The sequence below is a fragment of the Heteronotia binoei genome, chromosome 21 (genome assembly GCF_032191835.1).
Source record: "Heteronotia binoei isolate CCM8104 ecotype False Entrance Well chromosome 21, APGP_CSIRO_Hbin_v1, whole genome shotgun sequence".
NCBI lineage: Eukaryota > Metazoa > Chordata > Lepidosauria > Squamata > Gekkonidae > Heteronotia > Heteronotia binoei.
Genome location: NC_083243.1, coordinates 188,466,278 through 188,492,899, shown reverse-complemented (window position 1 = coordinate 188,492,899; position 26,622 = coordinate 188,466,278). Strand labels below are relative to the sequence as shown.

The following is a 26,622-nucleotide window of genomic DNA, read 5'->3' as shown; positions in this document are numbered from 1 at the left end:
CTGTTCCTGACTACAGTATTGTTTTGCTGTTGAATGTGGAGCTGAACATATGAGCTGCCTTCTACTGAATCAGACCCTGGGTCCGTCAAAGTCAGTATTGTCTACTCAGACTGGCAGCGGCTCTCCAGGGTCTCAAGCTGAGGTTTTTCACGCCTATTTGTGACAGTTTAATTTCCCCCTCTTCTACAAATGGCCCTTACCCCAAGGACCCTAAAGCATCACTGGGTTGTTGTTTTTTTCTTTTCTGTTCTAAGGCATAGGCAAAGAACTATTTAATTAGGGTTTGTAGAATCTTTCGGGCTCAAGTGCCTTGTTCTACTGGAGAAAGTTTTCCTTCCAGACGTTTCGTTCTCAGCTGCGGAGAACATCCTCAGTGGTGTTGCAGCCGGAGCAGGCGCTCTGACCTTCTTGGCTGCTGTGCATTGAGTGGGGCCAGTGCTGCTGGAGAGCTTGATCCTGAAAGGTTCTACAAACCCTAATGATGTTACCAGCCGTGAAAACCTGAAATCTTTGATAACAATTTAATTCTCCTCCATCCTGGTGTGAATAGCAGCAAAGGTTCTGTTAAGTCCTGTCCACTTGTACATTTCAAACATTTCACTTCCGTACATGAACCAAGGTCCTGACAAATGGGACGACTGGTTGACTTAAGATTTAAAGCTGAGGAGCATTTTGTGTGGAATAAGTAAAGTGGTGGGAGAGGACAGCAACGTGACAGGGCCATCCGCGTTTGTTCCATTTGGAATATGTGAATTCTGGAATAATAATAATAATAGATCCTTGAATAAGCTGAACAATACCTTACAGAGTGTGCAGAAAAACTACCCCGTTGCCGTGACTATTCTCCCGATATCCATCTCGTATGTCATAACATATAACTAGGGATTATTTTGCCTATTAGTTGATGTTTCTCCCCTGCCAGTTTGCTTTAAAATTCTTTTTTTTAAAATCCCTGCAGGATTTTCCTCAATGTTTCTCAAAATGACAACACAGTACTTCGCCGCATGAATCTGAGGTCCTTCCTCATGGCGCCTCTACAGAGAGTCACAAAATACCCGCTGCTGTTGAGCCGCATCATCAAATCCACCCTTGAGTACCACCCAGATCACAGCAGCCTGAGGGAAGCCAAGAGCCGCATCGAGTCCCACTTGGAGCACATTAACATGAAAACTAAGCAGGAAGGAAACTCGTGGACGCTGCGCTCATTCCGCCAGGACAGCAAGAAGAACAGGGAAGTCATAAACATCGAAATGCGGGAAACCGCCATCAAGACTGTGGGCTGGTTACGGGAAGAAACCCGCTTTGTTATGGAAGGACCCCTGCAGCTTGCCCAGCCTCCTGATGGACAGTGGGTGAAAAAGGGCAGCAAGACCTTAAAATTCCAGAACATGCAAGTGCTCCTCATGGTCAACATCAGACGTGCATCCGAGTCGAGCTTTGAGCCTGGGGAGCCGGGGCCTGTAAAAGATGCGGTATTGGTCGTTATTAGAGACAAAAACAACGGGAAGTTTAGTTTGCTCAGGGAACCCTTGAGACTCAGTAATTGCGTGATCTCTGTGGATCCGGACTGTGATGATACATTTGAACTTATTGAAATCCGGCGGGAATCCTTTGTGTTCCGCGATGGAGACAAAGCCCGGACTCACCAGTGGTTTAGACAAATACGGAGGTACTCACAGGAGCTGGGATCCTGGAAGAAACGCCGTAATGCCCTACCCAACATCATGATAAGTGCATCCCACAATAGATCTTGAGAGGTGCCCGACTATGAAATTACTTGACTTAGCTCAGAAATAGCACTAGATCTGCACTGGGCTGAGTTTCATCCTTGATATAGCTTTAACTCCTTTCAGCAGAATTCCACAAATGATGACCATCACTGGGCCAAATGGCATCGGAGCCACCTTTGGCAACTTCGTTTTCTACCAAGAAGGACTATATATTAGAATACCATTAAATCAGTGTTTGTCAAAATCTAGGAAACTGCCCCGTTTCTGAACTGATGAGCTCTTCCATAACCTCCCAACCTAGAAACCTCAATGGGTACAACAACCCAGCTCCTATAACCTCAGTGCCACTTTGTTCTTTGCTGTCATTCCTGTGCGCCTAGGCACAGAGCTGCTTCTCCAGTGGGTGCCATTTCTGTTCCTGACTACAGTGCAAGCCCTATTCTGTCAGGAACTCTGCTTTGTGGTAACTTACACCAGTCAGGGATCCACTCCTCTCTTTAAGACCATTGGGTTAAAAACTAAAATTCTAAGAAGTTCTGAGCCTCGGTGTCCACATCCCTCTTTAAGATTCACAGTCCCCTTTTTGAGAAGCACTATCTTAAGAGGTGGTAATGAACATATGAAGCTGCCTTATACTGAATCAGACCCTTGGTCCATCAAAGTCAGTATTGTCTTCTCAGACTGGCAGCGGCTCTCCAGGGTCTCAAACTGAGGTTTTTCATACCTATTTGCCCAGACCCTTTTAGTTGGAGATGCCGGGGATTAAACCTGGGACCTTCTGCTTCCCAAGCAGATGCTCTACCACTGAGCCACCATCCCTCCCCTGCTCTCCAGGGTCTCAAGCTGAGGTTTTTCACGCCTATTTGCCTGGACCCTTTTTTGGAGATGCCAGGGATTAAACCTGGGACCTTCTGCTTCCCAAGCAGATGCTCTACCACTGAGCCACCATCCCTCCCCTGCTCTCCAGGGTCTCAAGCTGAGGTTTTTCACGCCTATTTGCCTGGACCCTTTTTTGGAGATGCCAGGGATTGAACCTGGGACCTTCTGCTTCCCAAGCAGATGCTCTACCACTGAGCCACCGTCCCTCCCCTGCTCTCCAGGGTCTCAAGCTGAGGTTTTTCACGCCTATTTGCCTGGACTCTTTTTTGGAGATGCTGGGGATTAAACCAGGGACCTTCTGCTTCCCAAGCAGATGCTCTACCACTGAGCCACCGTCCCTCCCCCTAACGGAACCCCGTGGAAAACAAGCTGCCATAAGAGGCTGCCATCTTGAGAGAGATCTGGTAGACCACATACCACTTTTGGCAATGTATCCAGCTGATAATAAGGAAAATGCAGTTAGCTTGAAGAGCACGTCTAAGAGCTGAACAAAGGACCACAGCTCTGCACATACTAGGCAAAAGCAGAAGATCTTCAAACTCAGGAGTAATTGGAGGTTCTTAGGTGGGGAAGTGGCTGGATGTAGCTTCTGTGCAATGGGAGCCTTTTGCACACTTGTAAATAGGTGAGACAGCAAAGATGATAAAATATTGTGTGGTTCAGTCTAGCAGACGTATAGGCTATAGCCTATGGATTTCTGCAAAGGGGGGCAGGCCCTTCAGACATGTGGACTGCTAGGAACATCTTCCCATATGGCAATGAGGAGATCTTTGGTAACAGATCGCAAGGAGCAGGTCTCTAAAAAGGAAATGATCTAATATTTGGGGCTAAGGGAAAGCGTGTGAAGTGTTTGACTCTGCATGATTGTACAGGGGAGAAAAAGAATCTTGACGCTACACGATAGAGGTTTCATTGTGCATACATTATTGCAGCATTAGGCCACACCCAGTTCCAGTTTAGAGCAGTATTAACCCGATAAAGGAGAATGTCTAGGTGGTATAATTATCTTCTAATGTCAGCTTGCTCTCCCAGGAAGTATTTCCTTTAGGCACAAGTCTCGTGGCTTGAGTTTTACCTTTTATCAAATGCATGTGATATGTAAAACCGAAAGGGGAAGCCAGCATTTCTTCAGAGTTCCCTCATGAACATTCCAGAATACCTGTAGAATCCTCTGGATAAGCAATACCCTCTCTCTCGAAGGATCACCGGATTTATTTTCAAACGGTGAAAAATCCACTGTAGAAGTTCAAGGAATGTGATGTACCAGAAGTAGTTCTGAACTGTGCTTCTGTTCAACAAGGTTCAGTTACCTCCCCTAACTTGTGATTATTTAAATGATGTAAGCTAGTGTATTTCACACTTTTTAATTTAAAAGGCATTCCATTCCATTATACTGTATAACAGCATAAAATGGTTTAATATTTTATGGTTCCTTTGAGCTTTGATTAGTTTGGTGTATTTCCTGCTCCAATACCAACATTTTAAAAGACAACGTACAACAGTATCCCACCCACGAGAACAAAATCTGTTGTTTAAAATTCTGCACCCTCGGCATTCCGCAGCCAAGTGAAAACACCTATAATTCCAGTGGGAGAACGGGATTTAGCGGTGAACGCTTTCAGGTAGCCTCACCATTGGTTCATGAGTTCCCAACTCAAGTTTTTGAATTGCTGGATGCTACTGAATTACAGTGTTTTGAAAGAAGGGTAAAGGGTATCTGCCCATTTTGGGATTATGTAAAACAAATTTTATCGCTAGCAAGCTTAGTATTTGATAAGAACGTGCGTTTTCTGCAGGTGGAGTTGAGTTTCTAATGCACGTCTAATGTAGGAGAGCAGTACAATACGCACATGCCCAACACAGATTTAATGAAGCCGGCTTCGAGCACAATGGCAGCAGTGGGATCGCTTAACACCGAACTGAACCACATTAAAAGCACAAAGTGGATGGGCTTTTTGCCACGCAGGGCATCTTATTGGCAATTTGAGAGCTGATTGCACAGCTCTCAATGCACAGCAGCCAAGAAGGTCAGAGCGCCTGCTCCGGCTGCATCGCCACTGAGGACGTTCTCCGCAGCTGAGAACGAAACGTCTGGAAGGAAAACTTTCTCCAGTAGAACACGGCACTTGAGCCCGAAAGATTCTACAAACCCTAGTGATGTTACCAGCCGTGAAAACCTGAAATCTTTGATGAGAGCTGATTGGCTATAGTTTGCCACCAGTGTTGGGTTTTTTTCTCTCTCCTTTCTCTTTCTCTGTGTATTTTTTTTTAAATTACCCTCCTCTTCTCCCCTTTGCTTGTGGACTTCCTTGTGCATGCATGTGTGGCTCCCCCTTCTGCAGCATCCAGTTTGCGCTTACGCACACCACCCCGCGTCATGATGCTAAATATGTTCACAGGCTCAGAAAGCTTAGGGACCCCTGACATATAATAGACTCCTACATACAGCACTAGAGACATAACCTTCAGTAAAAAAATAGGCTTGTGGCACCATAAGGACAAACAGATCGAAACATTTAAAGCTTTTGCTGTAGTAAATCTTTGTCTTTAAAGCTGCCATAGGACTCTGTTCGGTTTTGCTCTGAGAAAGTAATAAGAGTTTGTAGAATCTTTCGGGCTCAAGTGCCGTGTTCTGGAGAAAGTTTTCCTTCCAGACGTTTCGTTCTCAGCTGCGGAGAACATCCTCAGTGGCGTTGCAGCCGGAGCAGGCGCTCAGACCTTCTTGGCTGCTGTGCGTTGAGTGGGGCCGGGGCTGCTGGAGAGCTGCTATTTGTAGGCTGGAGGGGGTGTGATGAAAGGGCAATTGGTTTGTGGAGGTGCCCATTGTTTGGAGAGAACAAAACGTCTGAGAAGGAAACGTCTGGAAGGAAAACTTTTTCCAGGAGAACACGGCACTTGAGCCCGAAAGATTCTACAAACCCTAATGATGTTACCAGCCGTGAAGACCTGAAATCTTTGAAAGTAATAAGAGTTGCCCTGCTAGTATTTGTTATCTTACTAGGGGAGGGGGATGCTGTTTTACAGCTCGGCCTATCCCCAGATATTCATTCCTTTACTCTCCAACCAGCCTCCCCGAATTTGCTCACCTAATGCATAGCTATCTGTTCTGAAAGAGTGGCTTCTTCGCCTTCTAAAGTTTAGTGTGTGTAAACTCTCTAAATGAGAAAAACACACACTGCTACAGAATGGCAATAAGTACAACTTTTGAGGGTTTTCTGACTTTCCCCCCATTTACTTTTACCTTGCTGTCCACGCACAGAAGGTTCCGCTTTGCCCTCTTAGGTCAACAAGCTCATGCTGACCGTACCATCCAGACACCAATTCTAAACGGCAAAGGAATACAGAGACAGGGCGACAACCCTTGTGAAACTCCCTCCCCCAAGACATTTCATTCAAGCCTGTTGATCCCACAGAGGTTTAGCATTTTTTTTTTTCAGGATTAGCACAGCTCCCGTGCTTTCAGCTGCTGCCGGATTACAGTACAACAACTCCAACTTCTCTTGTTTACGAAGGCCCTCATAACTACTTGGAAGTGCAAGAAAGCAGGAGGGGTCGTGGCTCAGCAGCAGAGCATCTGCTCGGCATGCACCATATCCCAAATTTAATCCCTGGTATCTCCTGTGAAGATTTGGCAGTAGGTGATGTGAAACGCCTCTGCCCAAGACCTTGGAAAGCTGCTGCCAGTCTGAGTACACACGAACATATGAGGCTGCCTTATACTGAATCAGACCCTTGGTCCATCAAAGTCAGTATTGTCTACTCAGACTGGCAGCGGCTCTCCAGCTGAGGTTTTTCACGCCTATTTGCCTGGACCCTTTTTTGGAGATGCCAGGGATTGAACCTGGGACCTTCTGCTTCCCAAGCAGATGCTCTACCACTGAGCCACCATCCCTCCCCTGCTCTCCAGGGTCTCAGCTGAGGTTTTTCACACCTATTTGCCTTGACCCTTTCGGTTGGAGATGCCAGGGATCGAACCTGAGACCTTCTGCTTACCAAGCAGATGCTCTGCCACTGAGCCACCATCCCTCCCCTGCTCTCCAGGGTCTCAAGCTGAGGTTTTTCACACCTATTTGCCTGGACCCTTTTTTGGAGATGCCAGGGATTGAACCTGGGACCTTCTGCTTCCCAAGCTGATGCTCTACCACTGAGCCACCATCCCTCCCCTAACATATGAAGCTGCCTTATACTGAATCAGACCCTTGGTCCATCAAAGTCAGTATTGTCTTCTCAGACTGGCAGCGGCTCTCCAGGGTCTCAGCTGAGGTTTTTCACACCTATTTGCCTTGACCCTTTCGGTTGGAGATGCCAGGGATCGAACCTGAGACCTTCTGCTTACCAAGCAGATGCTCTGCCACTGAGCCACCATCCCTCCCCTGCTCTCCAGGGTCTCAAGCTGAGGTTTTTCACACCTATTTGCCTGGACCCTTTTTTGGAGATGCCAGGGATTGAACCTGGGACCTTCTGCTTCCCAAGCTGATGCTCTACCACTGAGCCACCATCCCTCCCCTAACATATGAAGCTGCCTTATACTGAATCAGACCCTTGGTCCATCAAAGTCAGTATTGTCTTCTCAGACTGGCAGCGGCTCTCCAGGGTCTCAGCTGAGGTTTTTCACACCTATTTGCCTTGATCCTTTCAGTTGGAGATGCCAGGGATTGAACCTGGGACCTTCTGCTTACCAAACAGATGCTCTGCCACTGAGCCACCATCCCTCCCCTGCTCTCTAGGGTCTCAAGCTGAGGTTTTTCACACCTATTTGCCTGGACCCTTTCGGTTGGAGATGCCAGGGATCGAACCTGAGACCTTCTGCTTACCAAGCAGATGCTCTGCCACTGAGCCACCATCCCTCCCCTGCTCTCCAGGGTCTCAAGCTGAGGTTTTTCACACCTATTTGCCTGGACCCTTTTTTGGAGATGCCAGGGATTGAACCTGGGACCTTCTGCTTCCCAAGCTGATGCTCTACCACTGAGCCACCATCCCTCCCCTAACATATGAAGCTGCCTTATACTGAATCAGACCCTTGGTCCATCAAAGTCAGTATTGTCTTCTCAGACTGGCAGCGGCTCTCCAGGGTCTCAGCTGAGGTTTTTCACACCTATTTGCCTTGACCCTTTCGGTTGGAGATGCCAGGGATCGAACCTGAGACCTTCTGCTTACCAAGCAGATGCTCTGCCACTGAGCCACCATCCCTCCCCTGCTCTCCAGGGTCTCAAGCTGAGGTTTTTCACACCTATTTGCCTGGACCCTTTTTTGGAGATGCCAGGGATTGAACCTGGGACCTTCTGCTTCCCAAGCTGATGCTCTACCACTGAGCCACCATCCCTCCCCTAACATATGAAGCTGCCTTATACTGAATCAGACCCTTGGTCCATCAAAGTCAGTATTGTCTTCTCAGACTGGCAGCGGCTCTCCAGGGTCTCAGCTGAGGTTTTTCACACCTATTTGCCTTGATCCTTTCAGTTGGAGATGCCAGGGATTGAACCTGGGACCTTCTGCTTACCAAACAGATGCTCTGCCACTGAGCCACCATCCCTCCCCTGCTCTCTAGGGTCTCAAGCTGAGGTTTTTCACACCTATTTGCCTGGACCCTTTTTGGAAATGCCGGGGATTGAACCTGGGACCTTCTGCTTCCCAAGCAGATGCTCTGCCACTGAGCCACCATCCCTCCCCTGCTCTCCAGGGTCTCAAGCTGAGGTTTTTCACACCTATTTGCCTGGACCCTTTTTTGGAGATGCCAGGGATTGAACCTGGGACCTTCTGCTTACCAAACAGATGCTCTACCACTGAGCCACCATCCCTCCCCTGCTCTCTAGGGTCTCAAGCTGAGGTTTTTCACACCTATTTGCCTGGACCCTTTTTGGAAATGCCGGGGATTGAACCTGGGACCTTCTGCTTCCCAAGCAGATGCTCTGCCACTGAGCCACCATCCCTCCCCTGCTCTCCAGGGTCTCAAGCTGAGGTTTTTCACACCTATTTGCCTGGACCCTTTTTTGGAGATGCCAGGGATTGAACCTGGGACCTTCTGCTTCCCAAGCAGATGCTCTACCACTGAGCCACCGTCCCTTCATGACTGGGTGAATATGCCGCCCCAGCAGAAAGGAGGGAGGGAAGACTGGCTGGGGTTGCCTGACTTACAAAGGAGCCGATCCTGCAGGGAGAGCTCTCAGATCTTCCCCTCCCTTTCTGTTCGACCTGTGGAGCCACTGCCAGCAGAAAGGAGGAATGGAAGGAGGGAGAGCTCTGATATTCTCCCCCTTCTGTTCTGCTGGCCTTGGGGAAAAGGAGGAAGGATTTCAGAACTCTCCCTGCAGCCGCAGCAGGATCTCTGCTGGGCAGCCTGGTTCAAACCAGACTGCCCAAAACAGCCTGCAAACGAAGCAATCCTTCAAGGAGAACTCTCTCTGCAGCCTTGGTGGGGGCTCTGTGGGGCAGCCTGGTTCAAACTGAACTGCCCAACAGAGCCCACAAAGGAGCCACAGTTGGGATTGCCCAGGAAAGGTTAAACGCTTGACATTTCACTTCCCCCTTCTTCAAAGCGGAGAAAGAGCAAAGCAGACAGAAGCCTAACCGAACAGCTGGCGGGTGGACAGTCCCAGCCGTTAGGTTTAAATGGCTGCGAGCCATGAAGCCCCTTCCATTTCACTCCCCCCATTTCAAGAAGGATTGCTGAAATGGCTGGCATCTCTTTCAGCCCTAACAGGCTGACGGGAACACCGTTTCAGCGATCCCTCTCACTCCCCACCCACTCCCCACGTGAGCTGCATGAACCTTCCCAATAACCACATGGGAGGGTTGTTGATAGGGGTGGGCGTGAATCTTGATTGCGAACCACAACCTGTCAATTATTTTTTAATGAATTTAGGGGTCACGGGGAGGTGTGCCCATCCCTACTTACAACAAAGTTAGAATTCCCACCGGTCTGGACAGGGACTGAACCCGGGGTCTCACTCTTCCTTCCAGTCCAACGATCATCAGAACTTTGTGTCCAGCCCCAGCTGCTGTAGCAGAAAGGGACATGTTTCCAGCTGGGAATAACTGCAGCAAAAAGGGTCTTTGGAATCGCATCTCACAGGATATTTTGGCTTACGCAAGAGCTCTTGCATGAGCAGAAACCTCTTGGGCTAAGTCGACTTCCCTGTATTCCATCTTGCATTTCCGTTGAATTGTAATTTTTTCCAAAGAACACCCAAAGGGACTCATCGCCTTCCCACACAGACAATTTGTAATTATTTTATCAACATCAATTTATATAAACTTTGTCAGTGTTGGGGTTTGTAGAATCCTTCGGGATCAAGTGCCGTGTTCTACTGGAGAAAGTTATCCTTCCAGACGTTTCGTTCTCAGCTGCAGAGAACATCCTCGGTGGCGTTGCAGCCGGAGCAGGCGCTCAGACCTTCTTGGCTGCTGTGCATTGAGTGTGCATCGTCTGGAAGGAAAACTTTCTCCAGTAGAACACGGCACTTGAGCCCGAAAGATTCTACAAACCCTAATGTTGTTACCAGCCGTGAAAACCTGAAATCTTTGTCAGTGTTCTTTTAATGTGTGGATTTTGGAACTTGGAATTCCCTTAACAAAAATTAACTTTGAGGTGGACTTCATTTACGGATCTGACTGCCTCCCCCGACTATAGTAACATTTGGATCCCATATTTTTAGGCAGAAGATCCTATCTCTGCTCTTTCAGCACTAAGTCTACAAAATGCTAAAGATTAAATGTTTAAATTAAAAGACTGATTTCTGTAAAGGCAGAAACTTCTTATGTGGACTGATACATGAAATGTGCGCATTAACAGCATTGCAATGTGCTGCACCACTACTTTAAATACCATAAAATCTAAACTGAATGAGCTGTCCCTCCCCCAACATAAGCACCAGCAGAAGGAAGAGAAGGTAGCTTTTGCCTTCCTAGAAGACCCCCACTATATAACAACCTGGGGAAAACAGTCATAATACAGAACCTGAAAGCAACAGCAAGAATGCTCATGCCCACATTACTAAAGTGCAATAAAGAATTATCATTCAAATATATTAGTCTAAATCAGGGGTGGCCAACGGTAGCTCTCCAGATGTTTTTTTTGCCTTCAACTCCCATCAGCCCCAGCCAGCATGGCCAATGGCTGGGACTGATAGGAGTTGTAGACAAAAAACATCTGGAGAGCTACTGTTGGCCACCCCGGTCTAAATGGTGTCTACTCGTGTAAAACCACAATATAAAAATTCATAAATACAATCCAACTTTTACAGAGATCGTCTCTATTCCAAATAGTCTATAGGTATCCCCAAGTGTGGTAATCCAGTAGCTCCGACAACAGGACTGCTAGCTGAAGTCAGCCATTTCACTACAGCTTCATCAGGTACCGGAACAAGGAAATCTATAAGTTCGTCATCAAATTCACATGCCAAAAGAACATGCCCACTGAGTCAGAGGCTAAACTGGCTACTTTGAGAGTTCACCTTTGGCATTCGAAATGGATTGCCACACTCAAGGATTTCTCTGGGGAGCCATCGCTCGATTCAAGGAATTTGCTGAATAAGAACTTTGGACATGTATTGCTTATATTAAATTTTGTATAAAAGGCATGAATGGTGTTTATGAATTCTTTACTGTGTTTTTACACACGTTTACTTGAATGAAAATTCTTTATTGCACTTTAGTAATTTGGTTCTGAGCATTCTTGCTTTTGCTTTCAGGTTCTTAGAAGACCCTGCATTTATAATTCATCCTCCTTTAGGCAATCTGTCAACACACCTGGTTGCTGTTTTTTGTAGGGAATGGGGCGGAATTATATAAGCACACACGCTGCTGAAGAACAGGGTTCTCTTTATTTACCCACATTAACAATGAAGGCATTTTCTTCCCAGTGAACATTTAAAAACCAGAACAAGTCAAAAAGTTTTACAAAGTTACTTATAGCTACTGATTTGTAAAGGATGAAGATTTTCTTATTCTTTGGATGTGATCCTTATCAAAGGAAAACTTTTTGGGCGGGGGATCCAACAAAGCATATAACGTGAAAAACGACACTGTACACTGAAGAAAGAAATGGCGTATGCAAATCTGATCTGGAAGATGGGCATTCAGCACTGACACATAAGAGATTTACACATACAAATGACCAGTCAGTTTGGTTTGTATCCACAACTTAGACGCTGTATTACTAAGGCTGCGATTCTCTGTACACAATGAAACCAAAAGAATTTGCATCCAAGTAAGTGTGTTTAAGGATCAAGAGAAGGGCAATAACTTACCTCTTGCTAGCCAAATACTTTCTTTACTGCTACCTAAGGTCTTACAAAGAGATGCAATACAAAATGATGGAAATATGAAACAAGTCACCTGGAATCTATAGGAGCACAAGTACCCCCCCCACACACACACACAAATACCCCCAACTTTAGCATTTGGCTACTGGCCTCCACAAGTGTGTGCTTAAAGTCAACGCATGCAACAGATGTTTTGGGATTTGCTTTCCTTAAATGGCTGGTGTACACTTAATGCCATGCCTATAAGCAGCCTAGGAGAGTCAGAAGACTAAGAAAGTTAAAAGATTCAAAAACTAGGTCTCTTCTAGCTATGCAAACCAAGCTCTTAAGTACACAAAAAGTATCACAAAAAGTACACAAAAACAAATTCCCAATTATATGGCTATTGAGCAGATTATCCTTTTTTTTGCTTTAATACAACAATACTCAATTACTAGTAGGAGTAGAAATGAACACAAATCGTGTTTCAACAATCAATATATTTGTAGCCAAGTACCCCCATCTTAGTTCACACTACATTTTACAAAAGGCAAAGCTCAGCACAACCAGAGAAGGAAAAATTAAACTGTGGCCCAAACGACTCCCCACAACTCCTTGTGCTGAGCTAATAACCATTATGGCTGCAGATCACAAAACGGCTTGCTTACAACATGGTAACTCATGCTGCTAATGCAGCTACTAGGTCAGCATTTACAGAAGAGTCAAGTGCTTTCATGTGGACATACTAAACATTCAGTAGGGGGGGAAATGGTTTTGCGGCTTGTGGTTCCTCTAGGCTACTGCTGGAGAGCTCAGTTAAAGCTCCTCCTCCATTGGCAGCAAAACTGAGGTAATCATAAATTCAGTTCAACATGCCCCGATTTATTTCTCTCCACCAGCACCATCTGTTGCCTCCTTGTTGAGCCCTCTGATCGACAGGTCGTAAACTACCTCCTCAATCTTCTTGACATCATACTTGAGGCCATCATACCGTTTCCTCAGGGAATCGTTCTTCAAGTTCAGGAGGCGGAAGCCAGAATCCAGCTCATTGATGAAAGCAGAGATGCGGAGGGGGCGAGAGTAGTCTCCGGCTGTGACACTGTTGACTGCCAGCCTAGACTATTAGAACACAAAATTGAGCAAGCTCAGTGGAAAAGCAAGTCAGAACTGAAATAACCCAACCAGATTCCAGAATAATATCTACCTCTGAGTAAGAAGGGTTTTGACCCTTTCAAAATGGGACTTTTAGAAGAAGAAGAAGAATTGCAGATTTATACCCCGCCCTTCTCTCTGAATCAGAGACTCAGAGCGGCTTACAATCTCCTGTATCTTCTCCCCCCACAACAGACATCCTGTGAGGTGGATGGGGCTGAGAGGGCTCTCACAGCAGCTGCCCTTTCAAGGACAACCTCTGCCAGAGCTAATGGTGAACCCAAGGCCAATCCAGCAGGTGCAAGTGGAGGAGTGGGGAATCAAACCTGGTTCTTCCAGATAAGAGTCCACGCACTTAACCACTACACCAAACTGGCTCTCAGTTTAGTGTTTTCTGCATAAAGCAGATGCATACATCTGATGAAGTCAAAGGGCTTTTTATTTTTGTTTTATTTATTTAGCAAGTTTTCCTTCTGCCTTTCCAGGAAAACTGCCTGAGGTGGCTTACAAGCAAAACACAATAAAAACACAGAACAGATAAGATAAAAATCAGCAAACCATTGACACATTTTTTAAAAAACTGCTAGAGCATAAACACAGGGCAGACTGTAAAATCTTCAGTGTCTCATAAAACAGGCTACAACAGACTGTAAAAGCAATGTAAGAGATCAACCCCTCATTTTAAAGCTGGGTAAAGTATAAAGTGCCTAGGAGAGAGTGTACTAAGTGCAAAGCAAACCTCATGGGGAATGACATTCCAGACAAGGTACTACCACTGACAAAGCCCTGTCTCTGGTTATTAACTGACTTATCTCAGCAAGTGGGGGCAAGGAGACCAGAGTTCATGAGGAGGGACAACTATTTTAGTGACTACTAGCACAAGGCCTATCCTTGTTTATGGTGGGTAAGGTCAACTAGCAGCTCCATCAGTAATGAATAAAGCACCATAACCTCTAGCTTTGCACAGGGACAACACATGAGAAAACACATGCCATTAGTCTGTTGTTATTTTCAGTTTGGCTATATCGGTAACAATAACTATGTTATAAAGTACTCTTCACTTACCAGCTCACTTGCAAGGGTCAGCACTCCAGAGAGGTAATCCTCAATGTCCAGATGGAAACCTTTCTCTCTTTCAGCTTCAACTGCAAAGGAAAAGAACTAATCTGTATTCATCTCTGACATCAGCACCAACAGCAAACCTGGGAAACAATTTTCTCCACAGAAAGATTTCAAAGATGAAAGATCCCCTGTGCTACTTCAGGTCAGGCCTTCTCCTTTTTACTAATCTGAGCACCGAATCAAAGGCGATATCGCAAGAGTGGCAGAGCACACTCCATGCATGTAAGAGGTCTCCAGTTTAGAGTTTCAGTAATGAGGGTAGAAAGACTTCTGTCTGAGACCCAGGCAGTCTTGCAGCCATTCAGACTAGACACTGCTGGGCTCAATGGACACAAGCGTAGCAAGTATGGTTGTTCCACATGATTGACTAGACAAATTGCACCCCAAATTGTCATTACTAATATCTGTGTTCTTACTTTGAACAGTTCACATTTTTGTAAACTGCTTACTTACTTCCAAGTATTTCTGTTATAGCCTCCCGGGTCACTAATGTCTCTGTCTCCAGGTAGACAACAAACGCTGCCAGGAATACCAAGCGCTGTAGGACAAACCTCCAATGTTCATGAAATCTGTAAGGAAAATTCAGAAGTTTAAGCTTGTTGCGACAAACTTTAATAATTAAGGCTTTTAGACATCAGGATAAAGCTGGGAAGCTTAAGAAAATTACATCTGAATTTATACCAAGCACATTAATAGGGGAGGGATGGTGGCTCAGTGGTAGAGCATCTGCTTGGTAAGCAGAAGGTCCCAGGTTCAATCCCCAGCATATCCAACTAAAAGGGTCCAGGCAAATAGGTGTGGAAAAACCTCAGCTTGAGACCCTGGAGAGCCGCTGCCAGTCTGAGAAGACAAGACTGACTTTGATGGACCGAGGATCTGATTCAGTGTAAGGCAGCTTCATACGTTCATATTAATCATTATCATTCCCTACCTTTCTTCAAGGAGGCTGGCAGATCTGAGAAAATAATCCCCCATTTTATCTGCATAATGTGACTGCAAACTACATTATATTGAGAAGCAGTGACTGGCTTAAAGTCACCCAATGACATTTAGGGATGAGTGGGCATTTGAACCCAGGTCTGCTCAGACTCAGAAGTCCAGTTCATGAACCACTTTTCCCACGCTAACTTGACTGAGCAACAAAATGCTTCAACTTTCCCAGATCCCTTTACCTAAATTATGATTACATGGAACAGGGCTCATACTTGATCTATAAGTCCCTAAACTCAAAAAAAGTCTCTAAAAGTCCCTTTTTTAAAATCTGAAGTCTCTAAAATCCCTAAAATGGGTGTATGACATTTTTTTTTAATTATGGAAATTTTTATGATTTTCGGAATAATTTTTTAGGCAAGCTGCAGCAATTCAGGCCCAATGTCTTTAAAAGTTGGTAAGTTTCAACCTTTATACCGGGTATGACATTAAATTGCCTCTTCAGGGCTTTTTCCCCTTATTAAGTTCTTATTTTTGTGCCCTGGGATCTTTTCTCTTTGGTTGGCATTTCTTCCATTTCTATAAATAAAAATTAGCCATACCCCATCCAAGGTCAAATTTTTAAAAAACTCTTATTTTTCATCATTTAATATAGCTAAAATAATCGATGAACTTAAAAGGGGCGTTCAAGTTAAAAGACAAGCTAAAAATTGAACTTTTCAGAAAGTGGAGAGGAAAACAAGAGGATTTGCCATTTTGAGCTTGATTCTCACCAACAGGGATGAACTGGTTGACAAGGTGAAAATAGTGGGTAGTAGTGACCATGTAATTTTGGAATTTACAGTCTTGGGGAAGGGAAAAGGTGTACGTAGAAAAACTGTATTGATTGGACTTCCAGAAAGCAAATTTTGACAAACTTAAAGTTATACTGGATAGAATCCCATGGTCTGCAATAATTAAGGAGAAGGGAGTTCAAGAGGAGCGGAAGTTTCTTAAAAGCAAAATATTGAAGGCACAGTCACAAACAATTTCTACTTTCAGTAGTTGCCCAGATCAGTAGTTGCCCAGATCCTCCTTTTTAAGGTTAAGATTAACCTTGAATTATTCCTACGAGAAGGAAAAATAGGAGAAGCCTAAAGAGGTCAAGATGACTCCATAAACAGCTTTCTAAAGGCCTGAGAAATAAAAAAGACTCATTTAGGGGAAAAACTCATTTAGGAAATAGGAGGGCCTTATAACCACGGATGAATATAAACAAATAACCAGTGCTGTAGAGAAAGTTATGAGCTTAGGCTAGTGAGAGATGCAAAAAAACATCAAAAAAGGGATCTTCTCTTATGTTCAAAGTAAGAAAAACAGCAAGGACATGCATGATAGGCCCATTGCGGGGACAGGAAAGTGAAACTGTAACAGTTGATGAAGAGAGAGCAGAACTGCTCAATTATTACTTTTCTTCATTCTTCTCTTGCAAGGGAAATGGTGCTTAACATGCCAAAAACAGGACACACGTTGAGGGAAAGGAGTTGCAGCCTAGGATCTGCACAGGGGCAGTACACAAACATCTAGTTTCTTTAAATGAAACTAAGTCCTCAGGGCCAGATGAACTGCATCCAAGGGTACTAAATGAGTTAATGGACATAATTTTTGAGCCTCTGACCATTATTTTTGAGAATTCTTGGAGGTGAGCTGCCAGAAGACTGGAGGCGGGCAAATGTTGTCCCCATCTTCATGAAGAGGGGAAAAGAGGATCTAGGTAACTACCAACCTGTCAACTTGACATCTATTCCTGGAAAATCAGTCAGTCAGTCAGTCCTTGAACATTTAGAAAGGACAGCTGTGATTACTAAGAGGCAGCATGAGTTTATCAAGAACAAGTCATGTCAGACTAACTTTATCTCTTTTTTTGAGAAAGTTCCTACCTTGCTAGATCAAGGGAATGCTGTAGACATAGTTTATCTTGATTTCAGTAAGGCTTTTGATAAGGTTCTGCATAATATTCTTGTTAACAAGTTGGTAAAATGCAGTTTGGCCCCTATTGCTGTTAGGTGGATCTGTAATTGGTTGACGGATCACACCCAAAGAGTGCTTGTGATGGTTCCTCATCCTCTTGCAGAAGAGTGACAAGCGGAGTGCCTCAAGGATCTATCCTGGGACCTATTTTGTTTAATATCTTTATCAATTATTTGGATGAGGAAACAGAAGGGATGCTTATTAAATTTGCAATGATATTAAATTGGGAAGGGTACCAAATACAGTAGAAAACAGGATGATCTTGACAGGCTGGAAAACTGGGCAAAAATGAAATAAATTTTAACAGGGATAAAGTTTGGTAATTAGGTAGGCTGGTAGGAGAAATCAAATGCATAATTATAGGACAAGGGAAAGTTGTCTTGGGCAGTAGTTTGGGCTTTTAGGAGACCATACACTGAACATGTCAGCAGTGTGATGTGGTTGCTAAAAAGGTAAATGGGGTTTTCGGCTATATCAATAGAAGTATAGCGTCCACATCATGTGAACTGATGGTATCCCTTTACTATGCTCTGGTTAGACCTCACTTAAGAGCGTTATGTTCAGTTTTGGCCACCATAATTTAAGAAGGATATAGCCAAGCTGGAATGTGTCCAGAGGATGGCAACAAAGATAGTGAGGGGTCTGGAGACCAAGTGCTATGAGGAAAGGCTGGAAGAGCTGGGGATGTTTAGCCTGGAGAGGAGATGGCTGAGAGGTGATATGATCACCATTTTCAAGTACTTGAAGGGCTGCCATGTAGAGGATGATGCTGAGTTGTTTTCTGTTGCCCCAGTAGGTCAGACACCGAAATCAAATCAAAAGAGTTTTTGACTAAACATGAGGACGAACTTCCTGACAGAACGGTCCCTCAGTGGGACAGGCTTCGGAGGTGGCAGGCTCTCCTTCTTTGGAGGTTTATAAACAGAGGTTAGACGGCCATCTGGCAGCCATGCTGATTCTGCAAACTTGGGCAGATCATGAGAAGGCTAGCACGAAGGGCTGCATCAGCGCTTAGTTCTTGTGGCTCTTCCGTACACACCCAGGGAAATGCTAACCGCCAATATGGGATCAGGAAGCGATTTTTAACCAGGCCTGTTTGGCCAAGGATCCTGGAGGGGGGTTTTTTTGCCACCTTCTGGGCATGGAGTCACTGCCAATACTCCCTCTAAGCTGTGGGGTCTTGTAAAAATTCTACTTTGTGAGCTCCTGGCATTAAAGTTGTGAGCGAGCGAGATGGCTCCTGCGTCAATTAGTTTGCTCTGGGGCCACCCTTCCTGAGCTAAGACAAAAACGTGTGAGCTGGATGCTAAAAAACTGTGAGCTAGCTTACACTAATTCAGCTTAGAGGGAACACTGGTCACTGGGGGTGTGGGGGGAAGGTATTTGTGAAGTTCCTGCATTGTGTAGGGGGTTGAACTAGATGACCGTGGAGGCCCCTTCCAACTCTTACGATTCTGTGAACTATAAAGAGTTAATATGCATTGAAAAGTTTTTTAAAAAGTTTTTGGTTTGTCCTTAACAGGCTTACTGATAGAAGAATTTTTTTTTTTTTAAAGCTGAGTGATGTTTTTGTCGTCCCCATAGTTTTTATGAGGTCCCTATTTTGGTGCCTTTTTTGACCTGAAAGTATCTTCCAAGTCCCTAACATAGACCTGAATATGGAATATGAGCCCTGCATGAAAGTGCATCAGACATGTTCAGCATGTGCACATTAACTTCTTGGACCTCAGACTCCTTCCCCCCCGCCCCCCCACCCCCCGCAACTCTTTGCTCCACTTGGCTTTCGTTTTCCATTTTAAAACATTATTAGAGGGCAGGGACAGTAGACAGTATTCCATGGGGCTAAACTGCACTGTACTAACAAACCTGCTGAGTCTCCAAGTGAGGAGGGAGACTGCTTACTCACCTATAATACTGATCTGCAGGAAATTTCGTTTTCAGAGAGGCCAGCTGTGTTCTTACTGTACCAAAGTGTTCCCGAGCCTTCTGACACTTCTTTGGTACTGCAACCAAAAAACAAGCAAAACGCATTGAAAGCCTTCTCAGCCAGGAGGAAAAAATGCTAGGGATTAGGTTTGTTTTACAGATTTCAGACGTTAGAATCAGCAAAAATTGTTACGTGCCGGGTGAAATGTACTGCAGCTCAAGCTTTCACGGACAACAGCTCACTCAGTGCTACAGTTCCGAACATTCAACTGATTAGCTAATCAAACACTTTTTGCCAGTCGAGTATCCAGCCATGGAAAATGTCTCATTCTGGTTCACTATGCTACATCTTCTGTTCACAAAGAGCAGCAGCCTACATTCTTAACAGTATGAAGTGCATATTCCTCAAGGGAATTAATCCTCACATTCTATCATCAATCTCATGTTAATATGCATGCCTATAACACTCTCAGCGATGTGATTATACAATGAAGGGAAGATCTTGACTTACTGTCTTGGAATCCAGAACCTTGGTGGACCCCCTGTAGTACTGTCAGGATTTCCCGAGCTGTCTGCTCCAGAGTTTGAACAACTTTCCTAATCTCCTGTAAACAGAAACAAAACCAGGACATAAAAAGACAAAGCGACTACCTAAACACTGACATCAGTTGCACCTGCAACCATTTCACTAAGCTGCATTACGGTGAGAATGAGAGGGGCTTTGCCTTCATCAGCCTGCTTTGGATCAATGCCTGTTTGGCTCCACCAGTCCCCTAATTGTCTCCTGCAGTGGTCATTTGCCTGCCCACTGTGTAATCATTATATGAATTACCTTAAGAACTAGTCCTTCAGCTTGCTCATCATCATTTGAGCACTGAGGTCAGCAGGGAAACACAAACTGACTATCCCTGGGCCAAAAGAAGCTAAACTCCAGAACACTCATGCACGGGCCTTTTCCATCGCGGCCCCATGCCTATGGAATCAGCTCCCGGAGGAGGTGCAGGCCCTGCGAAACCTTGACCAGTTCCGCAGGGTCTGCAAGACCACCCTTTTTAAGCTGGCGTTTACGGACTGCTGATTCATGATGTTTCAACAAAGGGATCCGCTAATATAGTTCTGTTCAAGGACCCTTGCTATCATGTAAACTGACAGGAATAGCACCAGGAACACCATTGCTACTGTCAGATTAAGTTAAGTTATCTGGGTATTGATTGGTTTTTAAATAATGTTAATTTTAAAGTTTGTATATTTATTGTATTGTATATTTTATGAATGTTGTTAGCCGCCCTGAGCCTGCTCTGGCGGGGAGGGCAGGATATAAATAAAATTTTATTACTATTATTATTATTTTCCCTTTCTGCCCAGTCCCTTTACCCTGTTGACCATTTTTAAAAACCATAGCCACCATGAATGCAGTGACAGAAAGGATATGTAGAAATGTTATCAAATATATACACAAGGCAACCATACAAGATCTATAACACTATCCCACCAATACTTCTATATAGTTATTCCTCTGGAAGCAATTACAAATTGTCACTATTTTGGCACAGAGGGCTAACATGGCAATAACATCCGCAAGCACATGTTCATGTGTATGAGACTTGAATTCAAGGGCCACTTCACACACTCCCATGTTGCAAATGCACACTTAATGTTAGCTACATATATGCTGGGGAGGGGCTGTGGCTCAATGCTTGATGTGCAGAAGGTCCCAGGTTCAATCCCTGGCATCTTCAGTTAGAAAAAGATTATGTAATAGATGGCGTGAAAGACTGCTGCTTGAGGCTGCCAGTCTGAGTAGACAATACTAACCCTGATGGACCAATGGTCTAATTTGGTACCAGGAAGCTTCATGTGTTCAGCACAAAACATATGGGTGTATACATGCAGACATACACATTATTAACAAGTAAATATCCTATAGCCTCACACACATCATACACTCAGGTAGCTGTGATTAGCTGAAGCTCCCAGGTACTAGCAGTAAAACCAGGCTTGTCCCCAGACAATACACGATCTGACCCTGAAAGAACTAGATTCAATTTCATATCTGTGTCAGCAAGGAGATACCACAGAAATCAATAAAAAATCTGTCACATTTTAATTCAGCCTCCTGTTTTTCAGGAAAAAGGCAAACGGCAGATTAACAAAAAAACAAAGGAGGTTGGACTTCCTCTCACTTTAATAATCCAGGCATCCAGTGTCACATTAGAAACTAAAGCTGCATCCACACATCATTGGATATTACAGCATTGCTACATTATAGCAGCCATTCAAAACTAGATTTCCCTATGTGGAAAACAATACAGTTGTGAATAATCAACTACTGCATAACGACAGTACAAGACAGAACAAGATTCGTGTTTAGCGTTTGGAGTTTCGACTCACAAAAGCTCCTGCTACAATAAGTTCTGACAAGTCTCTACATTTCCACTGGACATAGGGTTGCCAATCCCCAGGTGAGGGCAGGGGATCCCCCAGTTTGGAGGCCCTCCCCCCGCTTCAGGGTCGTCAGAAAGCGGGGGGAGGGGAGGGAAATGTCCGCTGGGAACTCTGTTATTCCCTATGGAGATTTTTTCCCATAGAAAATCATGGAGAATTGATCTGCGGGTATCTGGGGCTCTGGGGGGGTTGTTTTTTGGGGTAGAGGCACCAGATTTTCAGTATAGCATCTAGTGCCTCTCCCCAAAATGCCCCCCAAGTTTCAAAAAGATTGGACTAGAGGGTCCAATTCTATGAGCCCCCAAAGAAGGTGCCCCTATCCTTCATGATTTCCTATGGCAGGAAGGCATTGAAAAGGTGTGCCGCCCCTTAAAACGTGATGGCCAGAGCTCCCTTTGGAGTTGTTGATCCTGGAGCCTTGATCCTGGCTCCACCCCCAATGTCTCCTGGCTCCACCCCCAAAGTCTCCTGGCTCCACCCCCAAAGTCCCCAGATATTTCTTAAATTGGACTTGGCAACCCTAACTGGACAACTTGTCCATCCTGCAGTAACTCATTCAGCTGCTCACCTGGGAATTATCTACCTTTAGTGCAGCTGCTTAAAAGGAGAGCTTCCGCCGGAAGAGATTCCCTAACGTCCCCCCCCTCTTCTGTGCAATGCAAGCAGTGGGACAGCAATGCCCCAAGATGATAAGTGGGGCTTAGATAAAGGAAACTGCTGCGGCTGCAACATGCCTACGCCCCCCTCGAGCCTCACCTCGCGGATATCTTGGTCCGCGGTCAGCACGCCCTGCAAAGTGATGAACATCCCGCTGACAGACATGACGAGCACGGCAGCGCCGCCGGAGAAAAGCCCTCCACGCCTTCGCAAAGCACCGCCCGGAAAGGGAAACCATAGAGACGTTTCCGGTCTAGCGCCTGAGCGACGTTTCTCACCCCTCCCTGTGCTGCCGATGCGAAAGAGATGATGAGCCTAGAGCGACGCTCCGGTGCACCCACAGAGAATAACCACCAAGGGTCCCGGATGTGCAGGTGTGTGGCTGCAAAAGGAAATGTGCAGGCGTGTTAGGGTTGCCAAGTCCGACTCAAGAAATATCTGGGGGCTTTGGGGGTGGAGCCAGGAGACTTTGGGGGTGGAGCCAGGAGACATTGGGGTGGAGCCAGGAGACATTGGGGTGGAGCCAAGATCAAGGCTGTGACAAGCATAATTGAACTCCAAAGGGAGTTCTGGCCGTCACATTTAAAGGGATAGCGGCACCTTTTAAATGCCTTCCTTCCATAGGAAATCATGAAGGATAGGGGCACCTTTTTGGGGGGCTCATAGAATGGGACCCCATGGTCCAATCTTTTTGAAACTTGGGGGGTATTTTGGGGAGAGGCACTAGATGCTATACTGAAAATTTGGTGCCTCTACCCCAAAAACAGTCCCCCCAGACCCCCAGATACCCACAGATCAATTCTCCATGATTTTCTATGGGAATAAATCTCCATAGGGAATAATAGAGTTCCCAGCAGATATATCCCTCCCCTCCCCGCTTTCTGATGACCCTGAAGGGGGGGGGAGGGCCTCCAAACCAGGGGATCCCCTGCTCGTACCTGGGGGTTGGCAACCCTAATGTGTGTCAGTGTGTAGCTGCAAAAGTAAAACAAAAGTAAACCGCGGCAGAAGCAGCCCCCAGCCCTGCACAAGTTAGGAAAGGAATTGTCCCCTGTGCAAGCACCAGTCGTTTCCGACTCTGGGGTGCCGTTGCTCTCACAACGTTTTCACGGCAGACTTTTTACGGGGTGGTTTGCCATTGCCTTCCCCAGTCATCTACGCTTTCCCCCCAGCAAGCTGGGTACTCATTTTACTGACCTCGGAAGGATGGAAGGCTGAGTCAACCTCGAGCCAGATATCTGAAAACCCAGCTTCCACTGGGATCGAACTCAGGTCATGAGCAGAGCTTAGGACTGCAGCTTTAACACTCTGCGCCACGGGTCCTTTAATAGGCGCAGGGGCTGGGGGGCTGCTTCTGCTGCCGGCTGTAACATTATTTTACTGCTGGGAAAGAGAGGGTGGCAGTGAGTCCCACAGCCCTCCCTTCCTAACCCTGCCACTAAAACAGTGTGCTGGCCGGCAGCAGTCGTGGTGGCAGGGGGGGGGCGGGGAAGAGGGGGGCGCGCCACAGTGGCGGGGGGGGGAAGTGAGCAGAGTGCTGCCAGGGCAATTGGGGGAGAGCAGAGCGTGACTAAGGGGGCACGGGGGCCTGCCTAGGGCCTATTCACCCTGAAGCCACTCCTGGCAGCAGAAGCAGCCCCCAGCCCCCTCCGCTACTTAAAGGGCCTGTGGGTCAGCTGTTTTGCGGGCCCTTAACTTGCAGGGGGGCCTGTTTCTGCTGCCAGCCCACACACTGTTTTAGCGGCAGGGAAGGGAGGGCTGTGGCGAGCTCACCACCACCCTCTCTTCCCTACCAATAAAATAACATGTGGGCAGGTGGAAGCAGCCCCCCAGTCCCACGCGAATTAAGACTGTGAAACAGCTGGTCCACGGGCCCTTTAAGTAGCTGGGGTGGGGCTGGAGGCTGCTTCTGCTGCCAGGAGTGGTTTCAGGGTGACTAGGCCTATGAAGAAAGGTTGAAGGAGCTGGGCATATTTAGCCTGGAGAAGAGGCGGCTGAGAGGTGATATGATCATCATCTTCAAGTACCTGAAGGGCTATCATATAGAGGATGGTGTGGAATTGTTTTGGTGGCCCCAGAAGGTAGGACCAGAACCAATGGGTTGAAATTAAATCAAAAGAGTTTCCAGCTCAACATTGGAAAGAACGTCCTGACCATTAGAGTCGTTCCTCAGTGGAACAGGCTTCTTCGGGAGGTGGTGGGCTCTCTTTCCTTGGAGGCTTTTAAACAGAGGTTAGATGGCCATCTGACAGCAATGAAGATCCTGTGAATTTAGGGGGAGGTGTTTGTGAGTTTGATGGTCTGATTCAGTATAAGGCAGCTTCATATGTTCATGTGTACGCTGCTATTAATGACACCACAGTGGGGCAGATGCTGGCTCGCTGCTGTGCTGTTGGGGAGCAAGCCTTCACCCGCCATTCCCCCCCCCCCTTCCCTGCAGCTTGGCTGCCATTATGGGCTGAATGCTGTTGGCACTGTGGCAACCAAGGCACTCCTGCAAGACCCCAGCTGCCCATAGTCCACAGCAAGCAAGGCACACAGGCCAGAGCACTAAACTAGAGCTTTATTCTTGGAGCATGGACCTACAGAGTGGTTAGACTAGGGTGGCGGCCTAGACGACCAGGCTCCCACTCGGCCCTGGAGGCAGGGGTGCATGTGGGATTGACACCGGGAGAGCGGCCAGGAGATCAGTTGCTTCAGCATGCTTGTAGGTGCAGCTTCTGGTCTTGGCTAGGTTCTGGAAGGGGTCTCCTATCACCAGCCATGGAGACAGCTCTCCCTGCAGGATCAGCACCACCACGTGGAAACAGCAGTCCCCTGTGCAGCTGCCAACATGCCTCCTGGCTCATCTCACAGTCTTCCTGGATCCAGCTGGCACTAGGACAGAAGGTGGCCACGGCCACCCCAACGTGCTCTCCTCACCTTCCTATCTTGGGGATGCCCTTGCTCAGCCACCATGGGAGTTGCTGCACCTGCAAAGGAAGGGGATCACTATCAGATGGAGGCAGTCTTCATCCCACCTTGCAGCAAGGGCAACCAACCCACATTCATGCTCCATGGGGAACACGGGCTCAACAATGGAGTGTGGACTTTGCTCTCTTGGTGTTCTTCTTTGGGTTCAAGGTGCCCTGTGCCTGTGCTGGCTATCACCGAGCTAAGTGCACACTCGCTCTAAGTCCGCGTGGTCGGGAGCTGCCTGACAGCATCCTGTGCCATGTGCCATACCTGTGAAGGTGTAGTGTGTAGTAGGGCAGGGCAGGTTGGCACTGGGTGCAGAGAGGGCATGGGGACCACGTTTGAGTGCTGTGGCGATTGGATGCACTCTTGGTCAGGATCCTGAGCTACATGGGTTCTTCGGGTTGTGGCCAAGAAGTTTCCACTGGTGCTGGTGGGCTTCACCTCCATTTTTTATGGTGTGACTTTGCACTTGCTGCAGCGGGGTGTCCCCCAGCTGGAAATGTATAGGGAGCCAACTCACTGCTGCCCTACCCCCTGGCACACCCACATTCCCACTGGCACAGGGGTTTGCACAGCTCAGTCAATACTGTGCGTGCTGTGAAGCTTGTGGCCAGCGATGGCGTAGCGTATCTGCCACTTATGCTGGCATTGGGATCAATCGCCTCCCTGTTCTCCTTTGCCCCCTCAGGATACCTCTGTCAAATGTGTGATGCTTCCCCAAATGTATCTGTTTTTGTGCACATTTTTAATCATGACACATTGCATTTTTAAGTGATAATGTGCAAAACCTCAGTCTAACCCCAAACTTTGTAGTTTCATAGGAGGAAAAAAATACTAGTTTCACTAGAGGGCAGTATATTACATTAGTGCAAGCAAGGCCTCTCTGCCCACTCAGTGTGTATTGTGTATGTGTGTGTGTTTAGATTCCTGTGCAGTTGATTCCCAGTTGTAACATATATTGCAGTTGATTCCCAGTTGTAATAAATTAATATTTTGGACAAGTAGAACTTTAGCTAAAGTTATTTTACGTTCCTTGAGCAAAGTGCGACATCTTATACTGGGGAAACACTTAAATAGCATGCCCATCAGGTTAGTAATTTAATTGCAAAGTGGATTGTGGATATGTGAGTGTCTTTGTAGGAACAACTTGTGAAAAGGAGCAAACCGAGTCCCCCTTTGTTCATCACTGGTTCAAATAGTCTGTACCTGATAATAACTGAATGTATTGTTAGTGTAATGTATGGGTTGCTTTGAGACTGAAGAAGGGGTGGAGACACACACCCCCTTTGTTATCTATTTATTAACCTCTCCCTTTCCCTTTTTAAATTTCTATTTCCTATAAAACAAAATAAAAATCTTTGTGAACCAATGATCTGGACCCAGGGCTTTTTTTGTGGGAAAAAAGCCTTTGGAGTTCAATTATGCTTGTCAAAGCCTTGATCTTGGCTCCACCCCAATGTCTCCTGGCTCCACCCCCAAAGTCCCCAGATATTTATTGAATTGGACTTGGCAACCCTAGTGGAGCTGGAGGAGGAGGGGAGAGGAGGGATTTCCTTGGGGTATAATGCTAC

General features: G+C 46.2%; 2 protein-coding genes across 2 annotated transcripts in view; one reads left to right on the top strand and one right to left on the bottom strand.

Annotated features, from left to right (window-relative positions):
* LOC132589179 (uncharacterized) overlaps positions 1-2,256 on the top strand; it is a 28,179-nt gene extending 25,923 nt beyond the window's left edge. The window contains exon 6 of the mRNA XM_060261863.1: positions 959-2,256. Within this exon, the coding sequence (XP_060117846.1) occupies positions 959-1,754 (796 nt within the window). The 3' untranslated portion in view covers positions 1,755-2,256. The remainder of the gene's footprint in view (positions 1-958) is intronic.
* A 9,156-nt stretch (positions 2,257-11,412) lies between these two features.
* TSN (translin) lies at positions 11,413-22,445 on the bottom strand. The gene is made up of 6 exons (XM_060262866.1): positions 22,193-22,445; positions 19,503-19,596; positions 18,972-19,068; positions 14,579-14,694; positions 14,069-14,148; positions 11,413-12,970 (listed from the first exon to the last, which is right to left on the bottom strand). Exons 1-6 carry the CDS (start codon positions 22,256-22,258, stop codon positions 12,734-12,736), a joined length of 690 nt encoding a protein of 229 aa, XP_060118849.1. The 5' UTR covers positions 22,259-22,445; the 3' UTR covers positions 11,413-12,733.
* Between the last annotated feature and the right edge of the window lie 4,177 nt (positions 22,446-26,622).

What these genes read in the sequence shown, in the direction of transcription:
- TSN (XM_060262866.1), bottom strand. Translation starts at nt 22,258, where the DNA reads ATGTCTGTCAGCGGGATGTTCATCACTTTGCAGGGCGTGCTGACCGCG. An exon ending in AGGTTCTGGATTCCAAGACA is followed by an intron (nt 19,069 to 19,502) that starts GTAAGTCAAGAT and finishes TTTTGGTTGCAG; the next exon opens with TACCAAAGAAGTGTCAGAAG. An exon ending in TATAACAGAAATACTTGGAA is followed by an intron (nt 14,149 to 14,578) that starts GTAAGTAAGCAG and finishes TTTCCTTTGCAG; the next exon opens with TTGAAGCTGAAAGAGAGAAA.